Source organism: Pseudorasbora parva, chromosome 1 (genome assembly GCF_024679245.1).
Source record: "Pseudorasbora parva isolate DD20220531a chromosome 1, ASM2467924v1, whole genome shotgun sequence".
In the NCBI taxonomy this organism is placed as follows: domain Eukaryota; kingdom Metazoa; phylum Chordata; class Actinopteri; order Cypriniformes; family Gobionidae; genus Pseudorasbora; species Pseudorasbora parva.
In genome coordinates this window covers 18,112,762-18,136,668 of record NC_090172.1, presented here as the reverse complement: position 1 = coordinate 18,136,668, position 23,907 = coordinate 18,112,762, and the positions used below count along the sequence as shown (strand labels likewise).

The following is a 23,907-nucleotide window of genomic DNA, read 5'->3' as shown; positions in this document are numbered from 1 at the left end:
GCCCCCACTGTGCTGTGTCTGTGTAAGTTAGTCAAGTGTTTGCTGCAAATTTTCACATTCTGTTGCCACAATTCGGAAAGGCACAAACGCGAACCATTTCTTCTTCACTTGTGAGCCCGATCAGATCATCACTCTAGTAGGGCTGTACTAGAATAATCGAATATTCGAATATTCGTTCGGTGAGGTGGCATTCGATTTTCAGTTTTGAGATTCGAATATTCGTTTTTGTTTTTTTATCTCAACACGTGACTTCCGTCGCGGACTCATTCTCACTCATGCTTGAAATAATAATAATAAATTAAAAAAAAACACCACAACATGCTTTCAATAAAAGCATCGCGCATTTTAAAGATTTAAATTAACAAAAAGTCAGAATAAGACAAAATAAATCCCTTATATAGAATAAAACTAATTGTAATAGATATTACATTTTGTGTCATTTTAAAAACGATTCATTTATTCTTATTCAACTGTTTATAAGCATGCTACCGTGTTCTTTATTTATTACAGTTCATTGAAATCACTGTGTGTTACTAATTTAATTTCTGTTTTGGGATTCATTTGTTTTAAAGAAAGGTTCGTTATTAATACCTTATTAAAGTTCTTGCTCTCAACAGACTTTGTGTTTTGTATCACTTGTGCACTGTCCGTTTTCGGAGCATAAACCTGCCCGTGTAATGCGTACCGGAAACTGTTCTATTTAAAAGATTATTAAATGCTTATTAATATTTAAAGAATGTGTGCCACCTGATCATATTGCACCAAATGCAACACTGCACTCCACTGGGTCTGCCGCAACACATTTACGATGCCGAAGAGTGAAACGTGAAGTCGTGAAAGATGATACAAATGCAAACCGACACTATTATTATATATTTAGCCCCACCCACCGAAGCTTCGAATATTCGATATTGATTGCCACCTAAGCTTCGAAGCTCAAAAAATGGCATTCGAAACAGCCCTACACTCTAGTAATGTCCGGTTCACGAACGAATCTTTCTTTTTAAACGGTTATTTTTAGTGAACTGAATCATTCAATGGTTCGCGTCTCAAATCAGCGCTGATCACACAAGTTACTTTAGTTACTCACTTTCTGACATGAGTGACAGTCCCTCCGAATAGAAATAAACTAATGTCTTGAAATATATGTTGTAACTCCAACCGTTCCCTGAACTGAGACATGATTTGCTGAGAGAACTGATGGAACTCACGAGCAGCTGATACTGAGCATGCGTGAGTAACTGAACGTGCAGCGGTTCTCAGATCAGCATTACAGAATCGAAAACCGTTTCTCTCAGACACGTTCGAAACGGAGAACCGTCGAGCCGATGAGCCAAGCCTCTTCATACACACGTCGGTCTTCCCAACTGGACTATTTGCCTTTATTTCCGTCTACAACAGAGTTTCCACGGGACTTCAGCGCGAGACTACAGCTAGCCAGCTAAAACAGGTGAATTTAAACAATTGCTAAGTTGCTAAACGCATCTTGTTGTCATGTAAGGGTCCTGTTCATGTTGGACAGACATTTTAATTGCATTTTGTGTCTGTTAAGAGGCACAAAGACACCCTTTACGTCTATGCCTCCAAAGCTGCCGTTTTAGCTGAGTGGGGGCTCTGGGCATTAACTGTAATAACTCCGTGTTGCAAGCACCAATCCGGTTCGTTTTTTTTTTTTTTTCTATAGACTGTACTCACAAAGATATAACGATCAAGATAAACTTAAAAATTCGCCGGGGTTGTCCTTTAAGGAGAAATGAAACTGGTTACCTAAATTCTTCAAAATATTTTCTATTATGTTCCAAAGGGGGAAAAAAAAAATGTAATGTATAGAATTAAATGTGCAAATGACAGAAATTATATTTGGGATAGACTATCCTTGTCTGATCTATAGATAGTAAAACAACAACCAAAGTACTTTGGTTGTATATATATATATATATATATATATTGTAGAAACATCTCAAGGATGAGTGGAAACAGGATGCACCTGCACTCAGTTTTGCAAAGGCTGTGAACGCTTATGTACATGTGATTTTTGGCATTTTTTATTTTTAATAAATTTGTAAAGATTTCAAACAAACTTATCAATAAATAATAAATAAATAAAAATAAACCTTGGGAGAAACCAGGCTCAGTCGGGGTGTCAGTTCTCCTCTGGCCTTAACAAACAGTGTATGATTATTTTTCTGACAAACTTAAAGGTCAGAAATCATATTACATCGGAATATTCGAAAGTTCGAGGTATCATGCAAGAGACTGGTTTATTGAGGATGACGATTCGATTACACAAAAATATAAATATTTGAAGGATCAGAGTCATCGCGCCAGAGATGGGTTTATTTAGGATGTCTTGTTGAGTAAACAATTATTAAATAGGAATATTTGAAAGATCAGAGTCATCACACTGGAGACGGGTTTATTGAGGATGACGTGTTAGTGAGGCAAATTCAGAGGAGACAATAATTGACAGTCTCAGCAGACACTCCAGGGATGCACTGGTCATGTCTGAGCACAGGTCCACCATCTGATCTGGATACGGCCTGGATCCGGCTGACTGTAGTAAACCTCCGGATAAAAAGAGAGACTAACATTAGCATAGATGCCACTGTTAGTCTCTTTGTTTATCCTGAGGTTTACTGTAGTCAGCCGGATCTTACAACATTTTAAGTAAAAAAAAAAAAGAAAAAAAAAAAAAAAGTAAAGATTAAACTTATCGTGACGTTTAATTCCAGTGTAGTTCATCACATTATAAATAGGTCTCAAGTGTTTCCCATTAATTACCTAGAATGTGGTGGACTGGCACCACCTAATGTGTCACCGTTTCATAAATACACTTCTAATAATAGCATAAAAGGTCTCTAACATTGTGTTCTGCGCAATTGCTTTGGCAGAGCATCTGTCAATCAGCAATATTGTGATTAGGGATGAATGCACTTTTCAAATCACAAAAGGCTGTGCTTTAATTAACTAACTCTGGTATGCTATGTGTTTCAAAGCGAGACCCAATAGTCTCACACAATTCTGTGGGAAGTTTCACTAAAACTTGACAGCCAGAAAGTGTCCAAACAAAAATGTATGAAAATCAAATGTGTCACTTGATTCATATTTCATTATTTCTCAATCACACAGAAATAATTTACCTTAATGGTAAAGGTGTACAAACAGGTTGGGACAGGATTAAGGTGTCATGTGCGGAGAGCTTGTCGGAAGAAAAACACAAAATAAATATATGATTACAGAAGACTTAAGCATTAATTATTTGAAGGGAAAAAAAGTATATCTCCCTGTCTATTAAAAAAGACCACCTCACCTGGACCAGTATTCTTGGCCTCTGAGGAGAAGGGAAGGAGACATTGTGCATGAAGTGGGATATGTGTCTGAAAAAACAAAAGAAGTAACTCAACTCATATCTTAATATCACAGTCAATTAATGAACAATTTTGTGAAAAAAAAAACATGGATAGGTAATTTACTGATAATAGAGATATACTGATTTCCGAGCAGTAAATATGTACTAATATGTACTATTTCACCCAATGTTTTCATGATGTCTATTTGTATGATTATTAGATTACTACATAATTAGCTTAACACCTGTTAATGTCAAATTCTATTAGAATTCTATTGTGCAATAACACATAATGTGCCACACATTAACAGTCTATGTTGAGCTTTCCAAATCAGTCACTTATCAGGTTCCATAATGAGTCATGCTGTCTTGGAAGTGGGCTGCCTATGTTTATTAGGTTTTGGATTCAGACTGTGCAAAATAAAGTTATTGGCATAAAAAAAAAACATAAATAAGACATAATATGTTTAATAATGTTATAGAATAACATTATTAAACATATAAAAGTGTTCCAATTCAGAGGCTGCATCCTTCGAAGGCTGCATTTGAAGGTTGAATGCATCACAGTGGAGCGACAAAGTCTGACCCAATTTGAAAGCTCCTTTGAATGAGCCCTACAATTCCGTCCTTTGTTTATCAGGCAACGAAGCATACAACAGACCCTTTGCAGGCTAGCCTATTCCAAGATTCATTGTGTGCCGGTGAGGACAAGATTGTCTTTTTTCCTTTTTTAAGTTAAAATGCTGAATTACACATTTGCAAGTATTGGATTTCAAGCTTGCTTGAATATATATTAAATAATACAAATGTAAAAAAAAAGCTTCAAATTAAATATTTAAATGTCTTACATCTTACAGAAGGCTGGAATACATTACATGACTTTTGCCCTGATTTGCTATCTGTGTAAGTGTTTTTTAAGAATACTCGGTTTTGCTGTATTGCTTAGCATATTTCGTGCTAGAAGGAGGATATATTTTCAATAGATCTCCGGAGGTTGACGTCACGCAGCCTAAGCTAGGCTAAACACTAGAACGGCTGTTGCATTGGTATCAATAACATAATTTAAAACCAGACTATTTAAACCTTACTATTTCAACATGATGGACAGCTTATGTGCACCAGGATGCCAGAACAAGTCGGAGAAAGCAAATGGGAAATCATTTTATCGTAGTAATTTGTTGAATGCCGTGAATTTCAGTTTATTCTTAACTAACGTTACTTTTGCCTCACGTAAATAATGATAAAACATATCCCAATACTTAATCGTGAATAACATAAGTGTTTTTATGTATAACATCAAGAAAGGCTATTTGAAACTAAATTAAGGATCAATAAATAAATACTGAAGAAAAAAAAAAGAATTGATTATGATTTTATTTTACAGACACAACACGGACCTATGGATGCAGCGGCACGCTGTTTTGGTTCGTGTTAACCTAACCTAACATAACGTTAATCTATTCACATTTCTATATCATGTAAAACAAAATTGTGATGCAGTTCAGTCTGACTGCTATTCAATCTTTTAATGTTACTCCTGATCGCAGGTTTACTTAGTTTGAACATAGATTTAAGCTTCAAATAAGTTTAAGTGCAACACAAAAATATTAACGTTGTAACTTAGTGCCCATTTATGGGAAAACTAGGCTAGCTGTAACTTGCGCACAGCTGGTGCAACAGGTGTCTTAAGGGGAAAGCTCTCCGTTCCTTTATCGATACACGTGAAATGCACACTGGGGGCAGTTTACACCACCGCAGGGGTCTAGGGTTGTGCCGGTGAACGCACCGGCAGTGGTCGGCCAAACAGTAAATTTTTTTTGTATGTTAATGCTTTGCGTGGATATATGACACGAGTGAAGTACAACGCTTTATTTACAGAATAAATCGATCTGGTCTCCCAATTCTCCACAAATTTAACAATAGGCTTACTCCATTTTATTCTACTGGACATGGAATCTCTTATTTATATCCCCAAATCTTGAGAGATGTAAATGAAGGATCTCGTTCGGCATGAATGTTGTTTATGGCTGCGAGGTAACAATTGAGGATCAATTATTTATTTTGTAAATAAAGCATTGTGCTTCACTCGTGTCATAATATTCATGTAAAACAGTATTTACATACAAAAAAAAAAACTTGTTTGGCCGACCCCTGCCTGTGCTACATGGTTGTCATGTTCACCGGACACTGGCACAGCCCTACACCAACATCGTGGTAAAAAAAACTGGCACTGTCACAGCCCTAGATATGCTCTGTATGATCTATTAAGTTTTTCTATGTACAAGTCTGTGTCTTTTGAATTAAAGTGCGCAGTGAACTCCGTTGCCTTGAAACTCATACTGGCGCCAGCTGTTCTTGCCTGCCAAAATGGCGTTGTAAACAGAATGGGTCACGTGACCCCTGGAGCTCTATAGTTTTCATTTACTATTTACTTTTTACTTTTAGCACTGTAAGTGACTCATAGTTTTGTTTTGATTTGAGCCACTGACAGGCTTTTGCCTTGATTATCTGGGCTAATTATAAGGACGGACTGAACATTTTTAAAGTCAAGTCGGTTAGTTGCTCATTAGGAGAAGTGCGTCTAGACAGAAAAGAAGTGCGAGCCCTGTTCTCACTCAAGTAGTAAATAGCATTCCCGTTATCTCTTAACCATGCACCATCATTTCACGCAGAAGGTTGCGCAACACTTCTAACCTGCATCCTATTCCCTCCTCTGCTAATGCTCCTCCCTCTTTTTATGTGGGTTTATGGAATTGTAAGTCAGCTGTCAACAAAGCTGACTTCAATCCAGCCTTTGCCACTCAGTTCACTCTCAATATTTTAGCCTTGACTGAGACCTGGATCCATCCAGAAGACTCAACAACCCCTGCTGTGCTCTCTAATAACTTCTCGTTCTCTCAAACCCGGCACACTGGGATGGGTGGAGGCACAGGTCTTCTCATTACTAACAATTGAAAATACAGCCCACAAATCTGGTAACCAACTTGACCTCTACACACAAAACTGCACTATAGATAGGATTTTGGTAAAAATCACATTTAATCCACATCTTACTACTTGTGCACCTCTACCAGTTACTTTCAGACAAAACCTGTGCTCTCTTTCGCCTGGTCATCTTTCCTCTGTTGTGTCATCCTCTCTTCCCTCACCCACACTATTCTTGTCTATGGATGAAAACACTGCAACAGACACTTTATGCTCCACTTTAACTTCTTGTCTAGATGGTATCTGTTCTCTATTTTCTAGACCAGCACGCCCTACTCCTGCTATCCTATGGTTATCTTATGTTTTCCATGAACACCGGACCAAACTCAGGGCAGCAGAGAGAAAATGGTGAAAATCAAAAAGACCCGTCTCATCTGGATAAGTATCAATCTCTGCTCTCATCCTTCTCAGATGATGTCCATGTGGCAAAATCCTCAGCATTTCCACAACAAAATCAACAGCACCTCTGTCCCTACATTTCCTACTGCAATTAAATGCTTTTCATGCCTTCAGTCAGAAGAATAAGTGCAAAAACGTGTGCGACGGACTACACTTCAAACAAAGATTGTTTAGAAGGTGAAACGGGTGTGACTGATGAAAAGCCATGCACACTTACAAGACGCCTCAAGGGGATGATTTACAGCCAAATCAAAATTAACTGGAAATACCACATTTGGATTATCATAAACAAGCTCAGAAATTAACAGATGCTTGGGGCAAAAATGCTGTCAAAAAAAATATTTATTAATAAAACATTTTAAAAAGCCCTTGAGTTCTTGAATTTAAAGGGTTAGTTCACCCCAAAATGAAATTTATGTCATTAATAACTCACCCTAATGTTGTTCCACACCCGTAAGACCTCCGTTCATCTTCAGAACACAGTTTAAGATATTTTATATTTAGTCCGACAGCGTATCTAAGTGTAGGCACACTATACTGTCCATGTCCAGTAAGGGAATAAAAACATCATCAGAGTATTCTATATGTGACATCAGCTGGTTAATTAGAATCTCGTGAAGCATCGAAAATATATTTTGGTCCAAAAATAGCAAAAACTACGACTTTATTCAGCATTGTCTTCTCTTCCGTGGTTCTTTTCAAACCTCAAATAAAGATTCAAACGGTCATGAATCAGCATATTGATGATTCGGATCACCAATGTCACGTGATTTCAGCAGTTTGACACGCAATCCAAATCATGAATCAATACGCTGATCCAATCTCTGATCACAAAATCCACTCCATCAACATCAGTGACCATGCACCAGTAATATTCATATGGAATCAAGCTAATTTACATAAACAAATCGGTAGATGCCTTTAACATATCACTCCTTCAAGACCCAGAGTTCGACAGTTATTTTAAAAGAGAGTGGACATCCTTCCTAGAAATAAACGACTCGCCAAAGTTATCAGCGTCATTACTCTGGGAAACAGGCAAAACAGTATTAAGAGGTGCAATCATTTTATTCTCCGTCCGTAAAAAGAAAATAGAAAAGCAAGAAGAACTCCAATTAGAAAATAAAATAACAGAACATGAAATAATACATGCAAGTAACCCAATAGAAGAAATATATAATGAATTAAGATGACACTCAACTGTACTTCTCATTTCAACCAGATGATCCTACAGTCAGTGTTTGTATCGCTGCCTGTCTGACAGACATTTCTGACTGGATGAAGGAGCATCACCTTCAACTCAATCTTGCAAAGACAGAATTACTTGTTCTCTCAACCAACCCAGCACTTCATCAAAATTTCTCCATTCAGCTTGGTTCATCATCCATAACTCCATCCAGGTCAGCCAGGAACCTTGAAGTTGTGATTGATGACCAGTTAAACTTCACTGACCACATTACTGCAACAGCCCGGTCCTGCAGATTTGCTTTATACAACATTAGAAAGATTAGACCCTTCCTATCAGAATAGGCTGCACAACTCCTGGTTCAAGCTCTTGTTCTCTCCAGACTGGACTATTGTAATGCTCTTCTAGCTGGGCTTCCAGCATGCACTATCAAACCCTTGCAGCTGATCCAGAATGCAGCGGTGAGAGTGGTCTTTAATGAGCCGAAGAGAGCGCATGTCACGCCTCTCTTCATCAGACTGCACTGGTGGCCAATGGCTGCTCGCATCAAATTCAAGGCACTGGTTCTCGCCTACAAAGCAACCACTGGCTCTGCACCAATATTCCTAAACTCGCTTGTTCAGACTTACACACCCTTCAGAAGCATGGAATCCCAAAGAGGCATGAAATCACTCACAGACATTTTCCTGGACCATTTTCCTAATTGTTTGTGTACTGTGCTTAATTAACTGAGACTTCTTACAGCTCTTATAGGTTGTTGGCCTTGTTTGTTTCGTTGCTTCTATTGCTCTCCCCTTTTTTGTAAGTTGCTTTGGTAACATTAGACATTAGAAGACGACCTTCACCGCTGGAACAACTTACCACTTTCCATCCAGAGCAGAACAGCTATAATCAAAATGACAGTACTTCCAAAAATAAACAATTTATTCTCAATGATTCCAACACAACCTTCTCTCAACTGGTTCAAATCTTTAGACTCCATCATTACCCGATTCTACTGGAAAAATAAACCACCACAGATAAAATTAAGCACTTTACAAAAACCCAAATCCTTAGGAGGATTAGAAGCACCGCATTTTTACCATTACTCACTAGCAAACCAACTTCAATACATATATAAATGGACTCACCCCACTCAGTCAGACATTATATGGCTAGACATAGAACAATCACTCTGCGAAAACTTGCACATATCAGATATCCCATTTCTTAGTCAGTCCATTAAACACAACCCATGTTTCAAAGCATTGACAATAGCCTCTGCTCTGACAGCCTGGTGGAAATATCATAAAATCACAAACTCCAATCAGGCCCCATCTAAAAACAAACAAACACTCAATTTCCATAAATGGGCACAAAAGGGCATCACACATTTTCAGTCTAACAAATTGGTTTCATTTGCTAACTTAATCTAGGAGTATGGTATCAGGAGCAATCAATTCTTGAATTATCTGCAACTCAAATTAGCTGTTTTAGCCAAAATCAACAACAGAACTATCAATCTCCACCTTCCTACTGCATTAGAAGATTTAGTTAATATACCCTCCCTGGAAAAAAAAATAATTTCCAAAATATACAAAATTATAACTAATTCAAATAAATCCATAACGTTACCAACTATCAAATGGGAAAAAGACCTTTCAATTGCTCCTGATACCAACTTCTGGACTCACACTTGTAAAAATATTTATTCCATGACTAAAAATGCCAACCTTCATCTCATACAGTATTAAACTCTTCATAGAACACACTACACTGGGGAAAGGCTAGTTAAAATGGGATTCACATCAGAAATTTTTTTCTCACATTGCTCACAAAACTGTCGGGACACCTATATCCATGCCACATGCCGTGATCTATCAATCAGGAAATAACAAACAAACGAATGCTCCTTGTGGCCTTAGCCATTGCCAAGAAAACTATCTTCTTGAACTGGAAATCCCATAACATTATTCATATAACGCATAGGAAAAACTTGCTCATAGACTACATTTCCCTAGTCTATGAGCAAGTTTTTCCAATGTGTTATATGAATAATGTTTTGGGATTTCCAATTCAAGAAGATAGTTTTCTTGGCAATGTGCTGTACACACGTATAGACTAAAATATAAAGAAAACAAAATCAATAATAGGGAAAAAGAACCAAAACAGAACATAACACAAGTAAACAATAAGAAAGCAATACTCAAAGAGTGTCAAAAGCCAAACCATAAAAATAAGTTAGACTAGTTTTAAAAACGGCAAGTGTATGAGCCTGCCTAATATAAAGAGGCAAACTATTCCAGAGCTTCGGGACCACCACGGCAAAGGCTCGGTCCCCTCTGCTCTTCAACTTTGCCCGTGGAGCAACTAAGAGCTCCACGGACAGAAAGATATTTCGGTGCTAAACCATTAAGGGATTTAAAAACAAACATCAAAATTTTAAAATGAATTCTGAATTGTAGAGGTAACCAATGAAGAGAAGAAAGAATAGGGGAAATATGATCCCGTTTTCATGTACACGTCAACTAACGTGCTGCCGCGTTTTAAACCATCTGCATTCTGGAGAGAGAGGCCTGGCTAATACCAATGTAGAGGCCATTACAATAGTCCAGGCGAGATGAAATAAAAATATGCACCAGTCTCTGAAAGTCATTAAAGGACAAAAAAGATTTCACCCTGGTAAGTTGTCTCATTTGAAAAAAACTAGATTTGACAACCAACCAATCTGTTTGTCCAGTTTAAAAATCACCATCCATAATAACCTCCACATTTTTTACATGGGGCTTAACAAGTGAACTCAGTTCACCAAGGTCCAAGTCTAATTAAAACTGAGTAGGGCAGTGGGGCCTAGAACATTCTTCACCTCTTTACAATTGTATATCAGAACCACAATAGCCCAGATCAGACCTCATTCAACTATTACAAATCTGATAGCACACTCATCCTGATTAATGGTGTATTCATTTATTATTATAGATATTTATTAGCCTGACAAGCCAGACCCACATCAAGATGTTTGGTCTGGAAACTCACCATAGACAGGGCTCAATCCGAGGGGCGGGATAAACGGTTGTCTTTCAAACTCCCTCTGCACACGATAGGATAGCGCTACACCAACCGGAGCAACGACGGTGAAAGAGAGCTCGCTGACTGATTAAACATTCGCCGTATCCGGTCGGCTAAACTCCGAACACATCTTCCCTTTTTAAGAATGACTTCAATGCCGCTCTTTGTTCTTTTCTCAGAGGAAAGCTTAACTCCAAGTCTTCCAGAGGCGCGGGAAGAGCTGATTCGAAAGACCGCCGCTGTTCGCCAGTTTCTGTGTTGACTAGAAGACTGTGTTACTAGAAGCACGCAAACGCAATTCGGCCGTCGTCATTATGGCCCCGCCCGCCGACTCTATAGCCTACACGATGTGATTGGGCCGTCCAGATTCTGAGGAATACAGCTCAGATAGGAATTGAGAGTTACTAGACCACACTTGCGGGCAAATTAAATTTGCTGCCGCTAGGGTGCGTCTAGATTTCTAGGCTAGATATTTATACAAGGTTTTAGTAATATTGTATTTTCATTATTATAATTATTATTGACATTATTGTTATTTATATTTTCAATTTCATAGAAACATTTAGCAGTAATAGAATGATGGCGATGTGATGTTTTTCTTGATATAAGGACGGTATTGATATAATTTTTATCTTTAAAGATTAAAATTTTAAACAAATTGATGATGCCTTTTCAAATTGCTACCGTTTCAACTTAGTGATGGAGATGACAGTTAGCTAGATAGTTAGCTAGAAGGACAAGTGATGACAAGTGGTGGAGATGACAGTTAGCTAGAAGGATCGAGTGAACGATCTGTAAACAACTAAGCTAATATAGTTAGCTTCTGAGTTATGTGTTGTTGATGAAAATAGCCTATAGGCTAAATTATAATTCTATCCAACAAAAGGGATTGCCAAATATATCAACGGTTGTATTTTATAGATTTGTATGACAACACTGGCCAGAAATAAAATTAACTTTGACATAAACATAAAATGATAAACTTCCAGTTTAATCAGAAATTATTTAGACAATCAATAAGTGGATAAAATCACTACTTACTGCTCACGGGATATAGTTTGAATTGCCGCTTCTCCAGTATCAGATGCTGAGTGAAGCCTGCTATTGTGCAGGTTAGAAAAACTGACCGTGGTGAAATGGGCCGAGCAAACAAACAACTTTTAATTAAATTGTTGCGGTGTCCGGTTATAGATAAACATGACTGTTGACAGTTTTGTTCAGTGGGAAGGGTATGAAAAGTCCCCACGTCCTCTGCACAGCATGGAACATAACATCTATTTCCATGATCTGCCATCTTCACTATCCTCACGTGACACATGCACTGCCGTATACAAATGTTGGAGGCGTACATATTAATGATCCCCAGCGATTGCGTCACAGTTGGGGTTGTGTCGAGAATCGCCTGTTTTTCCGTGGTGTTTTTCACAAAAAAGATTTACATATGAAGGAGGAAATAATGGTGTTTGTGACTCACTATATGTGATGCCCATGTACTGAACTTGTTATTCAAATATGCCATGGTTAATTCAATTTTTCATTCTAGGGCACCTTTCATTTACATAAATAGACCACGGTGAACATATTTAAATAGGATGCGAACTTGTTTTTTAGACAGTTGAATATACCTTTAAAAAAAGTTAATTAAAAACTAAAACTTATCAATGGCAGCTGTCACAATCGCTAGACAATAAGATCAATCCTCCATAGGGTAGACTTCCCCATATAACAATGCACAGTTTCAAACTTTGCAGACTTTGAAGGCGTGGCATTTAAAGGCCCTCTCCTTTGAAGGATGCAACCCCTAAATTTGGACACAGCTAAAATTTTATGTGAACTACAGTTTAAATAAGAATCGGTTTGTACTTCTCAATGGGCAGAGGGTTTACTCCATTGGCTGACAGCTTGTAAAGGAACATGAGGAATTTCTTGAAGGACTCAAAGAAAGGCCATCGGGACAGTAGGCAGATGCACTTGTTGGTGTTGACCGTGCGGTTGGGTATGACCTTCTTTTCTACAGTGGAGACCAGACCCAGCTGTATCTTCTGTTTCTCACTGAGGTCATCCACTGGATACGGCTCATAGAACTGTATTCCAGCTCCATACACCTGCAGAAGGGAAAAAAATATAGAGCCTGGTGAAGCACAGAAAGTTTTTATAAAACTACGTTTGCTATTTAAATGTTTCTCATCCATTAAACCTGAACAGATTCAGGTAGATTTTAATGTATTTCAAGCAGCTAACTAAGGTGCTGTTAAAGAAAGCAATACACAATTAAAATAATAAAGAAAGCACAATTTACCATTTTGCACTTTGCACATATAGCTGAATGATAATAGGATCACATTGGCATCAAGACATTTTACTCTACCTTTTCCCCATTGGAGTTGGTGAGGACAAATGTGGAGAAGACGGGTAAAGGGTAGCGTGTGTTAGGAGCCCAGCACTCAATATTGGCCCCCATAGGCAGGCAAAATAAGGGTACAGACTCAGAGAGAGGAAATGACTCATAGTCCTCCTCAGGATAGCGAAAGATCAGACCTTTAAATGGAAAGTTTTATTAGAAATATTGCTTTTGAATGTGTGACATATTTCTAAAGTATCATTAGTATCCTGTCTTATATCAGCATTTGAATTATGCTGTAAAAAAACAACTAATGTCATCTTTAAAGTGATAAGAAAGGAAGTTTTGTTTCTCAGAGATTAACACAATGTCATGTGACAGGAAGTGATGTCACATGGAGAAAAGCTTGAAAGACAAACTAGTATGAAAGGTCATGACTACCATTTTGAAGCATGAAAGCATTCAGCCCTTTAACACGCACATCAAACAGACATTATTTATCAGCACAGTGATGTCCTGAATATATAAAGGGTGTGCAACATTTTTACAGGAGGACTTTCAGACACTTTCACAGAGATGTAGGACCTTTCACAGAATTGTATTAGCAATATAATTAGCAATACAGTCTGCTTTTTACAAATAAAAACACATCCATAATTTCTATAAAACGAAGGCTCTGCATGTTTAATGATTTATTTTTATTTTTATCTGAGTTAGTGCTCATTTTCAGAAAATCTCAGTGAGTGCTCACTGTGAAATAGCAGTCCTTACATTTATAAGTAGGCATATCTTTTTAAGAGCACTGTCAGAAAGATTCTGAAAAGCCAAACTCAAACACCTGAGATCAGAGGAATAAAAAAAATAATAATAATTGAGGGAGGGAGAGAGGGAGCGAGAGAGAGAGAGAGAGAGAGAGAGAGAGAGAGAGAGAGAGAGAGAGAGAGAGAGAGAGAGAGAGAGAGAGAGAGAGAGAGAGAGAGAGAGAGAGAGAGAGAGAGAGAGAGAGAGAGAGAGAGAGAGAGAGAGAGAGATATACAGGCAGATATGAGACTTACCAGCCTTATAAGTGATGGAGTTTGAGGCGGAAACTGACTTCTTGTAGCACAAAAACACACTCGATCCCCACTGAGAATGGAAAACAAAATCAGAAGGGACAAATTAACTCAATTACATTAATTATTGTTATGTATAACACTGTAAGCAAATGTTATACAGTACAAGGACAGTATATATTGTTTGTACAGGCTGAACAGCTAGGAGCGCACCAAATTGAAGAAACCAATAAGAATTAAAACTGCCATTGCCTTCAGAATAGCTTGAGTGGCTCTTGGGAGTACAATCCTACACCTACATCTTATGTTCCTAGGTCAAAAGTTAAGAAAAAAATCATTAGCTCTTTGGAGTGTAAAATAGTAAACTGTAGTTCACTACCCAAAGATTTGTAAATATGGTGATTTATATTCTATTTAAACTTATTAGTGATGCTTGCATAGAAAAGCATCACTGTTGTTAACTCACATATATTTTTTTATTAGTGGGCCTTGCGAAGACTTCATATCTCTGAATCAGAGTGTTACAATCCCAGAGATTTGGGTTGGATCAGAACTCCCTAGCAACTGCGTAGCAACCATATAACAACTGCCTATCAACCACTATAGATTTTTTTCTGAGTAAAATATCTCTGAAGTATATTGCCATTAATGTTTTTATTTTATTTTATTTTATTTTTACCACACTAGGGTGACAAGGAACATTAAATTGTCCAGCTATGAAGTCTTCTTTCACAGGAGTATAAATATAAGGAAGAACAAAGGCCAAATTTCTAGCCTGGGTGCCAGCCGAAACTCAGCCCCGCCCACAACATTTGAGCTCAAGCGGTTCGGTCTGGACTCGATCCATAGAGGAGTAAATATGGCCGGACAGAAACTGTTCGGACCAATCAAATCATCAGGACGGGCTTTAGACGACGATGGACAGATGATCAACAGTAACGTAATCATGCACATCATCAAAGGCGCTTGGATTATATTTGTTCAAATCCTAAATGGAGAGCTTGTTCGTATATGCATTCACCTGCACTATTTCTCTCTGAAATGATGGTGATCATGTTGGTAAGTACTAGGGATGCACGATATTATCGGCACGACATCGGAATCGGCCGATAAACGCTTAAAATATAAAAATCGGCATCGGTCGATATGAAAACATTATGCCGATATGCCTTGCCGATATGATAACGTGTTGATATGCGCCTGCAATAACTCACGTGTGCAAGGAGTGCTACAGCGATGAGACCATGTCAGCACTGCAGTCATTCTTCAAGTGAAAACAAGAAAATACATTGCATGTACAGTGATTTATATTGACTGTTTTTAAATGCTGCCTTGAATTTCTGAATGCACGTACAGAAGGACGTGACCGTCAGCAGCAGATTTGCCATGTTGTCACAACAAAACTAGCCCAAAACAAGCCCAATCGCGTCTCCCCACTCTCTAGCGCATGCGGCAGCCTCCACAGCAGCAGAAGCTCCTCCAGGTCCTAGTGCCCCCCAGCTAGACCGCTATATATTTATACATGTAGTGGGTGCGCTGTTGTTACAGTAATACAATGAAAAGTAGAATACACAAATAAATTGAAGTTCTTCTTGTTCAGAATAAACAAATCAGTAATGATGTCATAAATCACAAGCGTGACACTTGTAAATTAAATACTTTTATATACAGTGTATTAATCTGTAATAAAATTTTATGAAATGGATGATGAAAAATAATCCAAGGAGCTCTACAATAATTGTAGAATTAAAAGACAGCATCAATGGATGTCATGCCACCCCCACTTCATGTGCACAAACGTTAAATCCAAAAATACAATATTTAGGTTACAGCTGCATCTGGGGTGAAAAATTACTGACTTTATTATTGTTATTTTCAGAGCTTTTAATATACTCTTATCATAAAAAGAATTTATTTATCTTCAACAAGAATTCTTTTATTAAGAAGACCTCAGAAATCTGAAACCAGAATGAAAAAAAATTGTTTTTGCTCAAAATGGTGTTGTTTCCAAACAAAGGGAAAAAATAAACATATATCGGCATCGGTATCGGCATCGGCCAAAATGAGCTGAAAAATATCGGCATATCGGATATCGGCAAAAATCCAATATCGTGCATCCCTATTAAGTACTCTGTGTATCCTTAAAATTTTTTTTTTTTTCAACACCGGCAAAGATTGTTCATTCCAGCGCACGTGTAGACAGGGTTGCCAAATTTTTACAACAAAATGCGCCAACTACTAGCCCTAGACAATAGCTTCTCGGGGGGGGGGGGGGGGGGGGAGTTTGCCAAAAAAATGGCATTTGGGGGATAAAATGTGTGTTATTTTGGCAAGGTTGCCTGCTAAAATTCGCATTAATGGGTCTATATATCACATAATGGTCGCTTCAACAAGCGGACATGGAAAACAACCTGCGAAAAAAAAAAACGTGGACTTGGCAACACAGTGCAGTTGAGCTCTGTTGACATTTGACAACTAACGTTATGCGTCACTCCGTTGCTCTGATTGGTTGTAGGTCTGTCCAATTGAGGTCTTTCCTGGTCCTGTTAAAACACGCCCCATAATAACAGCCCAGTGGAGCAGTTTCAGACTCATATTCTGACTAGAATTGAGTATGACCATGTCAGACTACCAAATTCCCTTAAACATCATCACAATGAGTAAAAACAAATAATATAGTTCTGATGTGCAGCAAAAGATTGTTGAGCTTCACAAAATAGAAAGTGGCTGTAGGAAAATAGCTAAAGCATTAAAAATTCCCCTTTCCACCATCAGGGCAATAATTAAGAAGTTCCAATCAACTAAAGTGTTACGAATCTGCCTAAAAAATGATGCATGGCTATATTGTCTTAATGCATGGTGAGGAGGAATATTTGAGTGCACAAAGACTCTCCAAGGGTCACAGACGTAGAATCTCAGATATTAGTTGAATCTTGCGGTCCGAATAGGCATGTGCCGATATTAGGGCTGCACGTTTTCAAGTTTTTCATTAACCGTTAACCGAGGCCCTTAGCGGTTAATACTCGGTTAACCATAGTGTGCGTCAGGGTTATTTTTAGCTTATTAATTTGACGACCACCATCTCCGTAGTGAGCGCGCCTACAGCCCCGTTCACACCGCCAGCGACACGCAGCGACAAAGCGACATGATCCCATTCATTTCAATGGAGCGCTGGCGACTTCGCATGGAAAAATTATGCATGGAAAAACGAGTCTGGGATTGCGGGGATATAAAGTAAGTATTGACTAAACTGCATGCAATATGGTCTACCTAGTACAGTACAGTAGGGCTGGGCGATATGTTAATTTTTGGGGGGCGATATCCGATAATATCATCTACTCCGCACTGATCCCGCCCACTCCCCTGCGTGCCACAAAATTTTCCAGGCATAAAATGGAGGACAACGCTTAATATCCAAGAAAAGATGTACATCAGTAATTTGGCAGTATTATGGATTTAAACCAAATGCAAATGGTGAACCAGTGGATTCAACAGAGGCTATCTGCAGGCTGTGCAAAAAAAAGAAGAAGACAAAAAAGAAAGAAAGTGAACCACTAATCTCCACAGCCATATCCACGTACACTACTCAGCATTAGCGGTCTCGTTTGAGCCCCGCTCTGCAGCCACTTCTCAAAGACGACAGATATGTGGTCGAGCAGCAATGACACCGTAAATGTCAATTAGAGCTTAGATCGTGCTCAAAAAATCAAGCCCGACCCTAAAAGATCAAGCCCGACCCTAAAAGATCAAGCCCGAGCTTGTGCTCGTTGTGTCCGAGCCTTGCCCGGCCCGGCACATTAACTGTAATTATGAGAACGAGCCTGTAATGAGCGAAGCGGACCGGTGTGACTCATGTTAAAACTAAAATTAACGAAATAAGCTGATAACATCACTGTTTTCCCAGAACGACTGGAAATCAAATTTTGCTGCAATATTGTCCCGTTTAACACTGTGAAGCTGCTTTGAAACAATCGTCATTGTAAAAGAACTAGTATAATAAATAAAGCTGACTTGGCTTGACTCAGCTCAATAATCCACATGGCGCGCGCTCGTGAACCGCTCACCTGTAAAATAATTAAATCCAGCTCAGACATTTATCTGTAGCTCACTTTGTTGTAGCCATTAAACAATGTTTGTCTTCTTTCTTTTTGCATATTATGTTTGAATAGGCCTATTATAATAGTATTTTTACATTTCATCTGATTATGATAAGTGCAAAGATGCGAGTGAGTCCGAAATGATTTTGGTGGTTATATTTAGTTTAATATTAAGTTTTGTTTTGTAGAAAGCATTCTTTCGTTTTGTTTAAATTGTATCTTAATTTTAATAAAGGTTTCTTTGGCCAATTGCCTGGGTTTAATAAATAATATGCAAATGGAAGACATGAATCGTGTCGAAGTCGCGGGAGTGATCGCTTTAATTTCTTATGAACTTGAGCGCGTGTCTCATAAATAAACCGAAAGCAGCAGGCTACTTGCCTCACAGACATATGCGCATAGAAAGCTTAAAATGTCCACTTTTAAACGAAGCATTCGAAACGAAAATATGTAATGAAGCAAAGTGGAGTGTTGACGCGAGCAGCTCATGCGTTTCTGTTCAGAACTGCGCTCCATCACTGCACGAGCTGTGAGTTTAATGCGCATTTTTACATCACTTTAATATATTTTTCTTTCATTTTTTATATTATAATAATTTTATTCTCACACCTTTATTTTATAGTATTTAAAATACAGGCCTATGGTTAGCTTTTATAGACATTTTCAACCGTTTAAGGTTGAGCTATTTTTTTTCCCGTTGAGCTATTTTTTCCCCCAAAGGTTCCTCTTTCGTTTTATTTTTAGCGTTAGTACGCTATTTTAAATGTTTTACAGGTTTCCATGTTTGTATTATTAATAGGCTATTATATTTATAATTTAGCTTAATAGGTAATAATATTTTTAGAGCGTTTTAAAACATTTAGCCAAGCCAATGTGCTTCTCTTTGCGCGTGTATAATGAAAACACAACCTACATCTTATCCATAATTCAATGTTTTGCTTTAACACATATAGGCTACTGTAGTTATGCATCAAAAACACTAAAAAGGTGAGTGTATGGTAACTACTATTTATAATGTATTTGGCAACGCAATGTCCTGTGACTTTATCAGTCGTCATTTTTATGATGTCGATTATCGTCTAATAACACTGACTGTTATCGATATCGACATATTTGCTAGACATCGTCGATATATGATAATATCGTCATATCGCCCAGCCCTACAGTACAGTGTGTATGTAATTCTAATAACTTGCTCTGTTCTGCAAAACACTAGTAATAAAAACGGTACTATGACTAGGGAGCTACGGCTCGAAATAAGTGAAGAAGTTTGGTTGGAGGTATGTACTCAGGCTCATAAAGTCACGAATGCCAATTTGTGGAAGGAATTTCAATGGAAAATAAATAACAGATTTTTCAGAACACCACAAGTCTTGGCTAAAATGAATCCGAATCAATCAAGTCAGTGTTGGAGGGGGTGTGGAGAGACAATGGCTACTCACTCACATATTTTTTGGCAATGCCCTTTGTTGGATAACTTTTGGAAAACCATTTTTACATATATTAATAAAGTATTGAGTGTTGATCTGATAAGAGACCCTCTGATAGCAATCCTAGGGATTAAACCAGTTGTGATACACAGTAGGAAAAAGATGTATTTATTACAGATATTACTGATAGCAGCAAAGAAAGCAATTACAATAAAGTGGCTTAAAAACGAACCACCAAACCAAGCTGAATGGCTAACGATTTTGAGAAATATTTACACTATGGAAAAAATTACATATTCATTGAGATTACAGAGGGAAATTTTTATTGAAAGATTGGCACCATTAATGACGGTGATGGAAGACCATTAGAATTAGCCGAGTATATTTGTCAGGGGAACTTGAATACAACCCATGTTGTTTTAAGTTGATGTTTGTTTTGTTCAAATTGTTACTTTAAATGTTGTTAAATATTTTCTTATTTCTTCTTCTCCTTGTACCTTTGGACAAATTCTTCTGTATAATTGATCACACATGCAAGGATGCGTGAATGTTATGATCCCCTGTAAAGGACATTGTTTCTGTGTGCAAGTAATTGTTGTAAAAGGAGATCTGAAGAACATTCAAAATAAATAAAAAAAATAAGTAACAAAAAAAAAAACGGTACTATATTACAAATATATTTAATGACGTTTATATGCAACCCTTAGTGGGAACGCCCACTAGCGACATGAATCTCTGGCGCTGGCGACATGCAGTGACAAAATCGCTGGCGGTGTGAACGGGGCTTAAATCATGCACATCATGGATTACATAATCAGAGAGTAGCCTATTTCTTTTCGTTTTAAATTGTTAAAAGACATTTCAAGTTTCTTAAGATCTATTTCATGTGAGGCGTACGCTGCGAGGCGTACGCTGAGTTTCGTTAAATTAGGATGAGATGCTCTCCAGTTCACAAGCAATGCGAGTGGCCGCGAGGGCGCCTGCACGATTAGAGCATGTAACGTTAGTAAAATATGCAGCCGAGAATGATTCACACAGACACAGCATTTGACTCGCGCGGCTGAGTCTCTCCCGGCAGAGAGTTCAAGCATCTGTGGACTCGTCCCTTCAGCTCTGGCCCTCTTGCTTTCAGTCCGTGATTAGCTTTTTTGTTTTCTTCATTACAGTAAAAGTAACGTCTGCTTTTCTCTAGTCATTCACAAGTTTCTCACTTCAAACTTTCTTTCTTCTTATCCGTTATGCACAGCGCGCACGGCTCCCGCTCTACTTCTGCCCTAATGCGACTTTTAGTCCAGTGCGACGTATGTTATTTTCCTCTTCATGACGCATATTTTGACTGATGCGACTCATACTCCGGAGCAACTTATAGCCTGAAAAATGCGGTAAGCACTGCATTACAATACTTGCATTTTGCCCCGTCACTCTCATTTTTAATGTGCTCCCACGCTTTCTTTGCTCGCTTCATTGCCCGCTTAGAAAGCTGGTCATGACTTCTTCTTGTGGATATTACAAATGTCTGGGAGCGCTCTGGCGGTCTCTAGGGGTGCAAACATATATTACAACTAAATTCAAGGCACGTCATTGACGCCACTTAACCGAGCAAAATGTTTCACTCGGTTACGCAATTTTTAATGGTTAATCGGTCAATCGGTTAACCATGGACACCCCTAGCCGATATAAATTTTTCATGTTGCTTATTAATTAATTAATTGCTGAAGCTTTTATCACGATATACGATGATATCACGATATTGAAATAAGTTGCAAAAAAAGTATTGTCATAGCATAACAGCTTTAAGAACTATTTTTGTAATAATAAAATAATAATAATAATAATGTTTAAATACAATAATACAATGCACCAAAAATACAGCTCTGGAAAAAATTAAGAGACCACTTAACATCAATGAAGAAATCAATGTTAAGTGGTTTCTTATTTTTTTTCAAAGCTGTAAAAGTACAATTTTCAAACAGATTAAAGTGCAAAAGAATTAGGCTATAAATAACAACAGGTAACAAATTACAATAAGGACTCATTATTTAATGCATTAACTAAGATTGAGCAACAGCTACATTTGTTACAGAAAGTATTATGTTTTTGGTAATGTTAGTTAAAGGGTTAAACATTAAAATGTTTAAGTTTGAAAATAAATAGCCTATTAAGTCTTTAAGTATTAAGTATTTGGTGCTGTGATGAACAACATTGAGATTACAAAAAAATTAAAAAAAAAAAATTATTGAGTGCAATATAAAAAATGTAATAATTGTTAATAAAATTATTTACGATATTTTGAAGTGCTAAGTTTGACGTTTGATGGAGTATTTCTGTGTCGAAAATACTCCTTCCGTTTTCTCACAAGTTTCTGAGAGTTTTTTTCAAGTATGGGTCCGCTTCATGTCAACAGGGCGGAATGTCCTTCTCCTGGAAGAGAGAACAAATGAACGCCCATAAACACTGCAATCACTGCTGTCAAAGGACTTAACCAAATCAACAATGTTACCAAAGAAGTGTGTTTTTGATGGGGCGGTCCCAACGATAAAGGTTCACGGTCATGCTTTGGAAGCAGGTGGTGAGTAAAACTGCTTCAAATGTTTATGTTGTTGGCTCATCGTCTCGTAAGTAAACATCAGTAAACAACATGATCATATATAGTTAATTTATCATTGGAGCATGCAATCTATGGTTTGTGTTTAAAAACATTTGTTTAGCTGACCAATATAGGTGTCTGTTTGTTTATTGTAAAACCACCCAAACATAAACCTAGGGGATGTTCACACAAAGTGTGCTTCGTCATTTAAATGTGCCACTTCATTGTTTTTCTATGTATACACTAGTCTGACGTGCAAAACCGTTTCGCTTGCTACTGTTAAGGTTTAGTCGCATACAATAGTCCATAAACCAAATCATGTCCTCATAAACCACGAGTAAACGCACATAAATGTTGACAAGCCACTAAATACAGTACAGAAATACAGAGACGGATGTCCTGATGTTGCTGCTTCTCCTGTTCAATTTATTTCAGCCTCTGGATCTGATTTTGGATCATGTATATATTAGTTGAATCTGAATGATAGCCATGGTTTATTAGGGTAACGTTTTTTTCTTGAGGATGTCACAGCTTTCAGACACTCATGCAATAGCTTCACACGCTCGTGATTCTTTAGCTCCGCCCACACGATACACAGAGGTGTCAAATGACGAAGTCCAAATGTACAAATACTTTGTTACCTTACTTAAGTAGAAATTTTGGGTATCTATACTTTACTGGAGTAATTATTTTTCAGCCTACTTTTTACTTCTACTCCTTACATTTACACGCAATTATCGGTACTTTCTACTCCTTACTTTTTAAAAACAGCCTTGTTACAACTCTTTCATTTCATCTTGTTTAAAAATAAATAAAAAACTATGCAGATAAATCGCGTCATCCGGAGAGTGTGAATTTGATTGTGGTTGGATGAGAAGTGTAAACGTATACCATTCCAACACCCTATTGGTTAGTACGCGATCCATCGCGCTCGCACATAATTCAAAGCACAAATCACACACAGTGTTGCCAGATTGGGCGGGTTCCAGCGGACAAGCACACACTTTCAGCCAAGAAAATTTAGAAATCATTTAATTTTTTAGATAATTTGAAGATCATTTTTTGTTTGTTAAATTATTATAATTTTTTTTTTAAAGTGACAACCAAGCAGTCAGTGCTCGACAGTGGGTTTGAGGTGAAAATTGTCCCGAAGCCTGGCCCTATAGGGAGTAAAAAAGTCGTGGCCTGTCGGGTTCGGGCAGAAACGTAGGGCTCTAAATCGTCGACCCAATCTGGCAACACTGATCACACATGTAGCCTACATTTACATTCCAATAAAAGTTGTTGATAACATGCCCCTGAAGTTTGACTTTTTGTAACATTACATTGCTTTTTGTAACATTACATGCATTCATTTTCAATGGGTATATATGCGGCCACATTTTTCAACATTAACATTTTAATACAACATTATAGTCATTATGGCCTTTAGA

At 37.8% G+C, this 23,907-nt stretch overlaps 1 protein-coding gene across 2 annotated transcripts in view; it reads right to left on the bottom strand.

Moving 5' to 3' along the window:
* Window positions 1-23,907, bottom strand: part of dennd4c (DENN/MADD domain containing 4C) — a 122,626-nt gene that overhangs the window by 48,323 nt on the left and 50,396 nt on the right. For both annotated transcript variants that reach the window (XM_067431569.1, XM_067431635.1), the window contains exons 4-8: window positions 14,364-14,433; window positions 13,336-13,505; window positions 12,831-13,072; window positions 3,311-3,377; window positions 3,141-3,199 (exon numbers count right to left, since the gene is read on the bottom strand). In XM_067431569.1, the coding sequence (XP_067287670.1) occupies window positions 3,141-3,199; window positions 3,311-3,377; window positions 12,831-13,072; window positions 13,336-13,505; window positions 14,364-14,433 (608 nt within the window). The remainder of the gene's footprint in view (window positions 1-3,140; window positions 3,200-3,310; window positions 3,378-12,830; window positions 13,073-13,335; window positions 13,506-14,363; window positions 14,434-23,907) is intronic.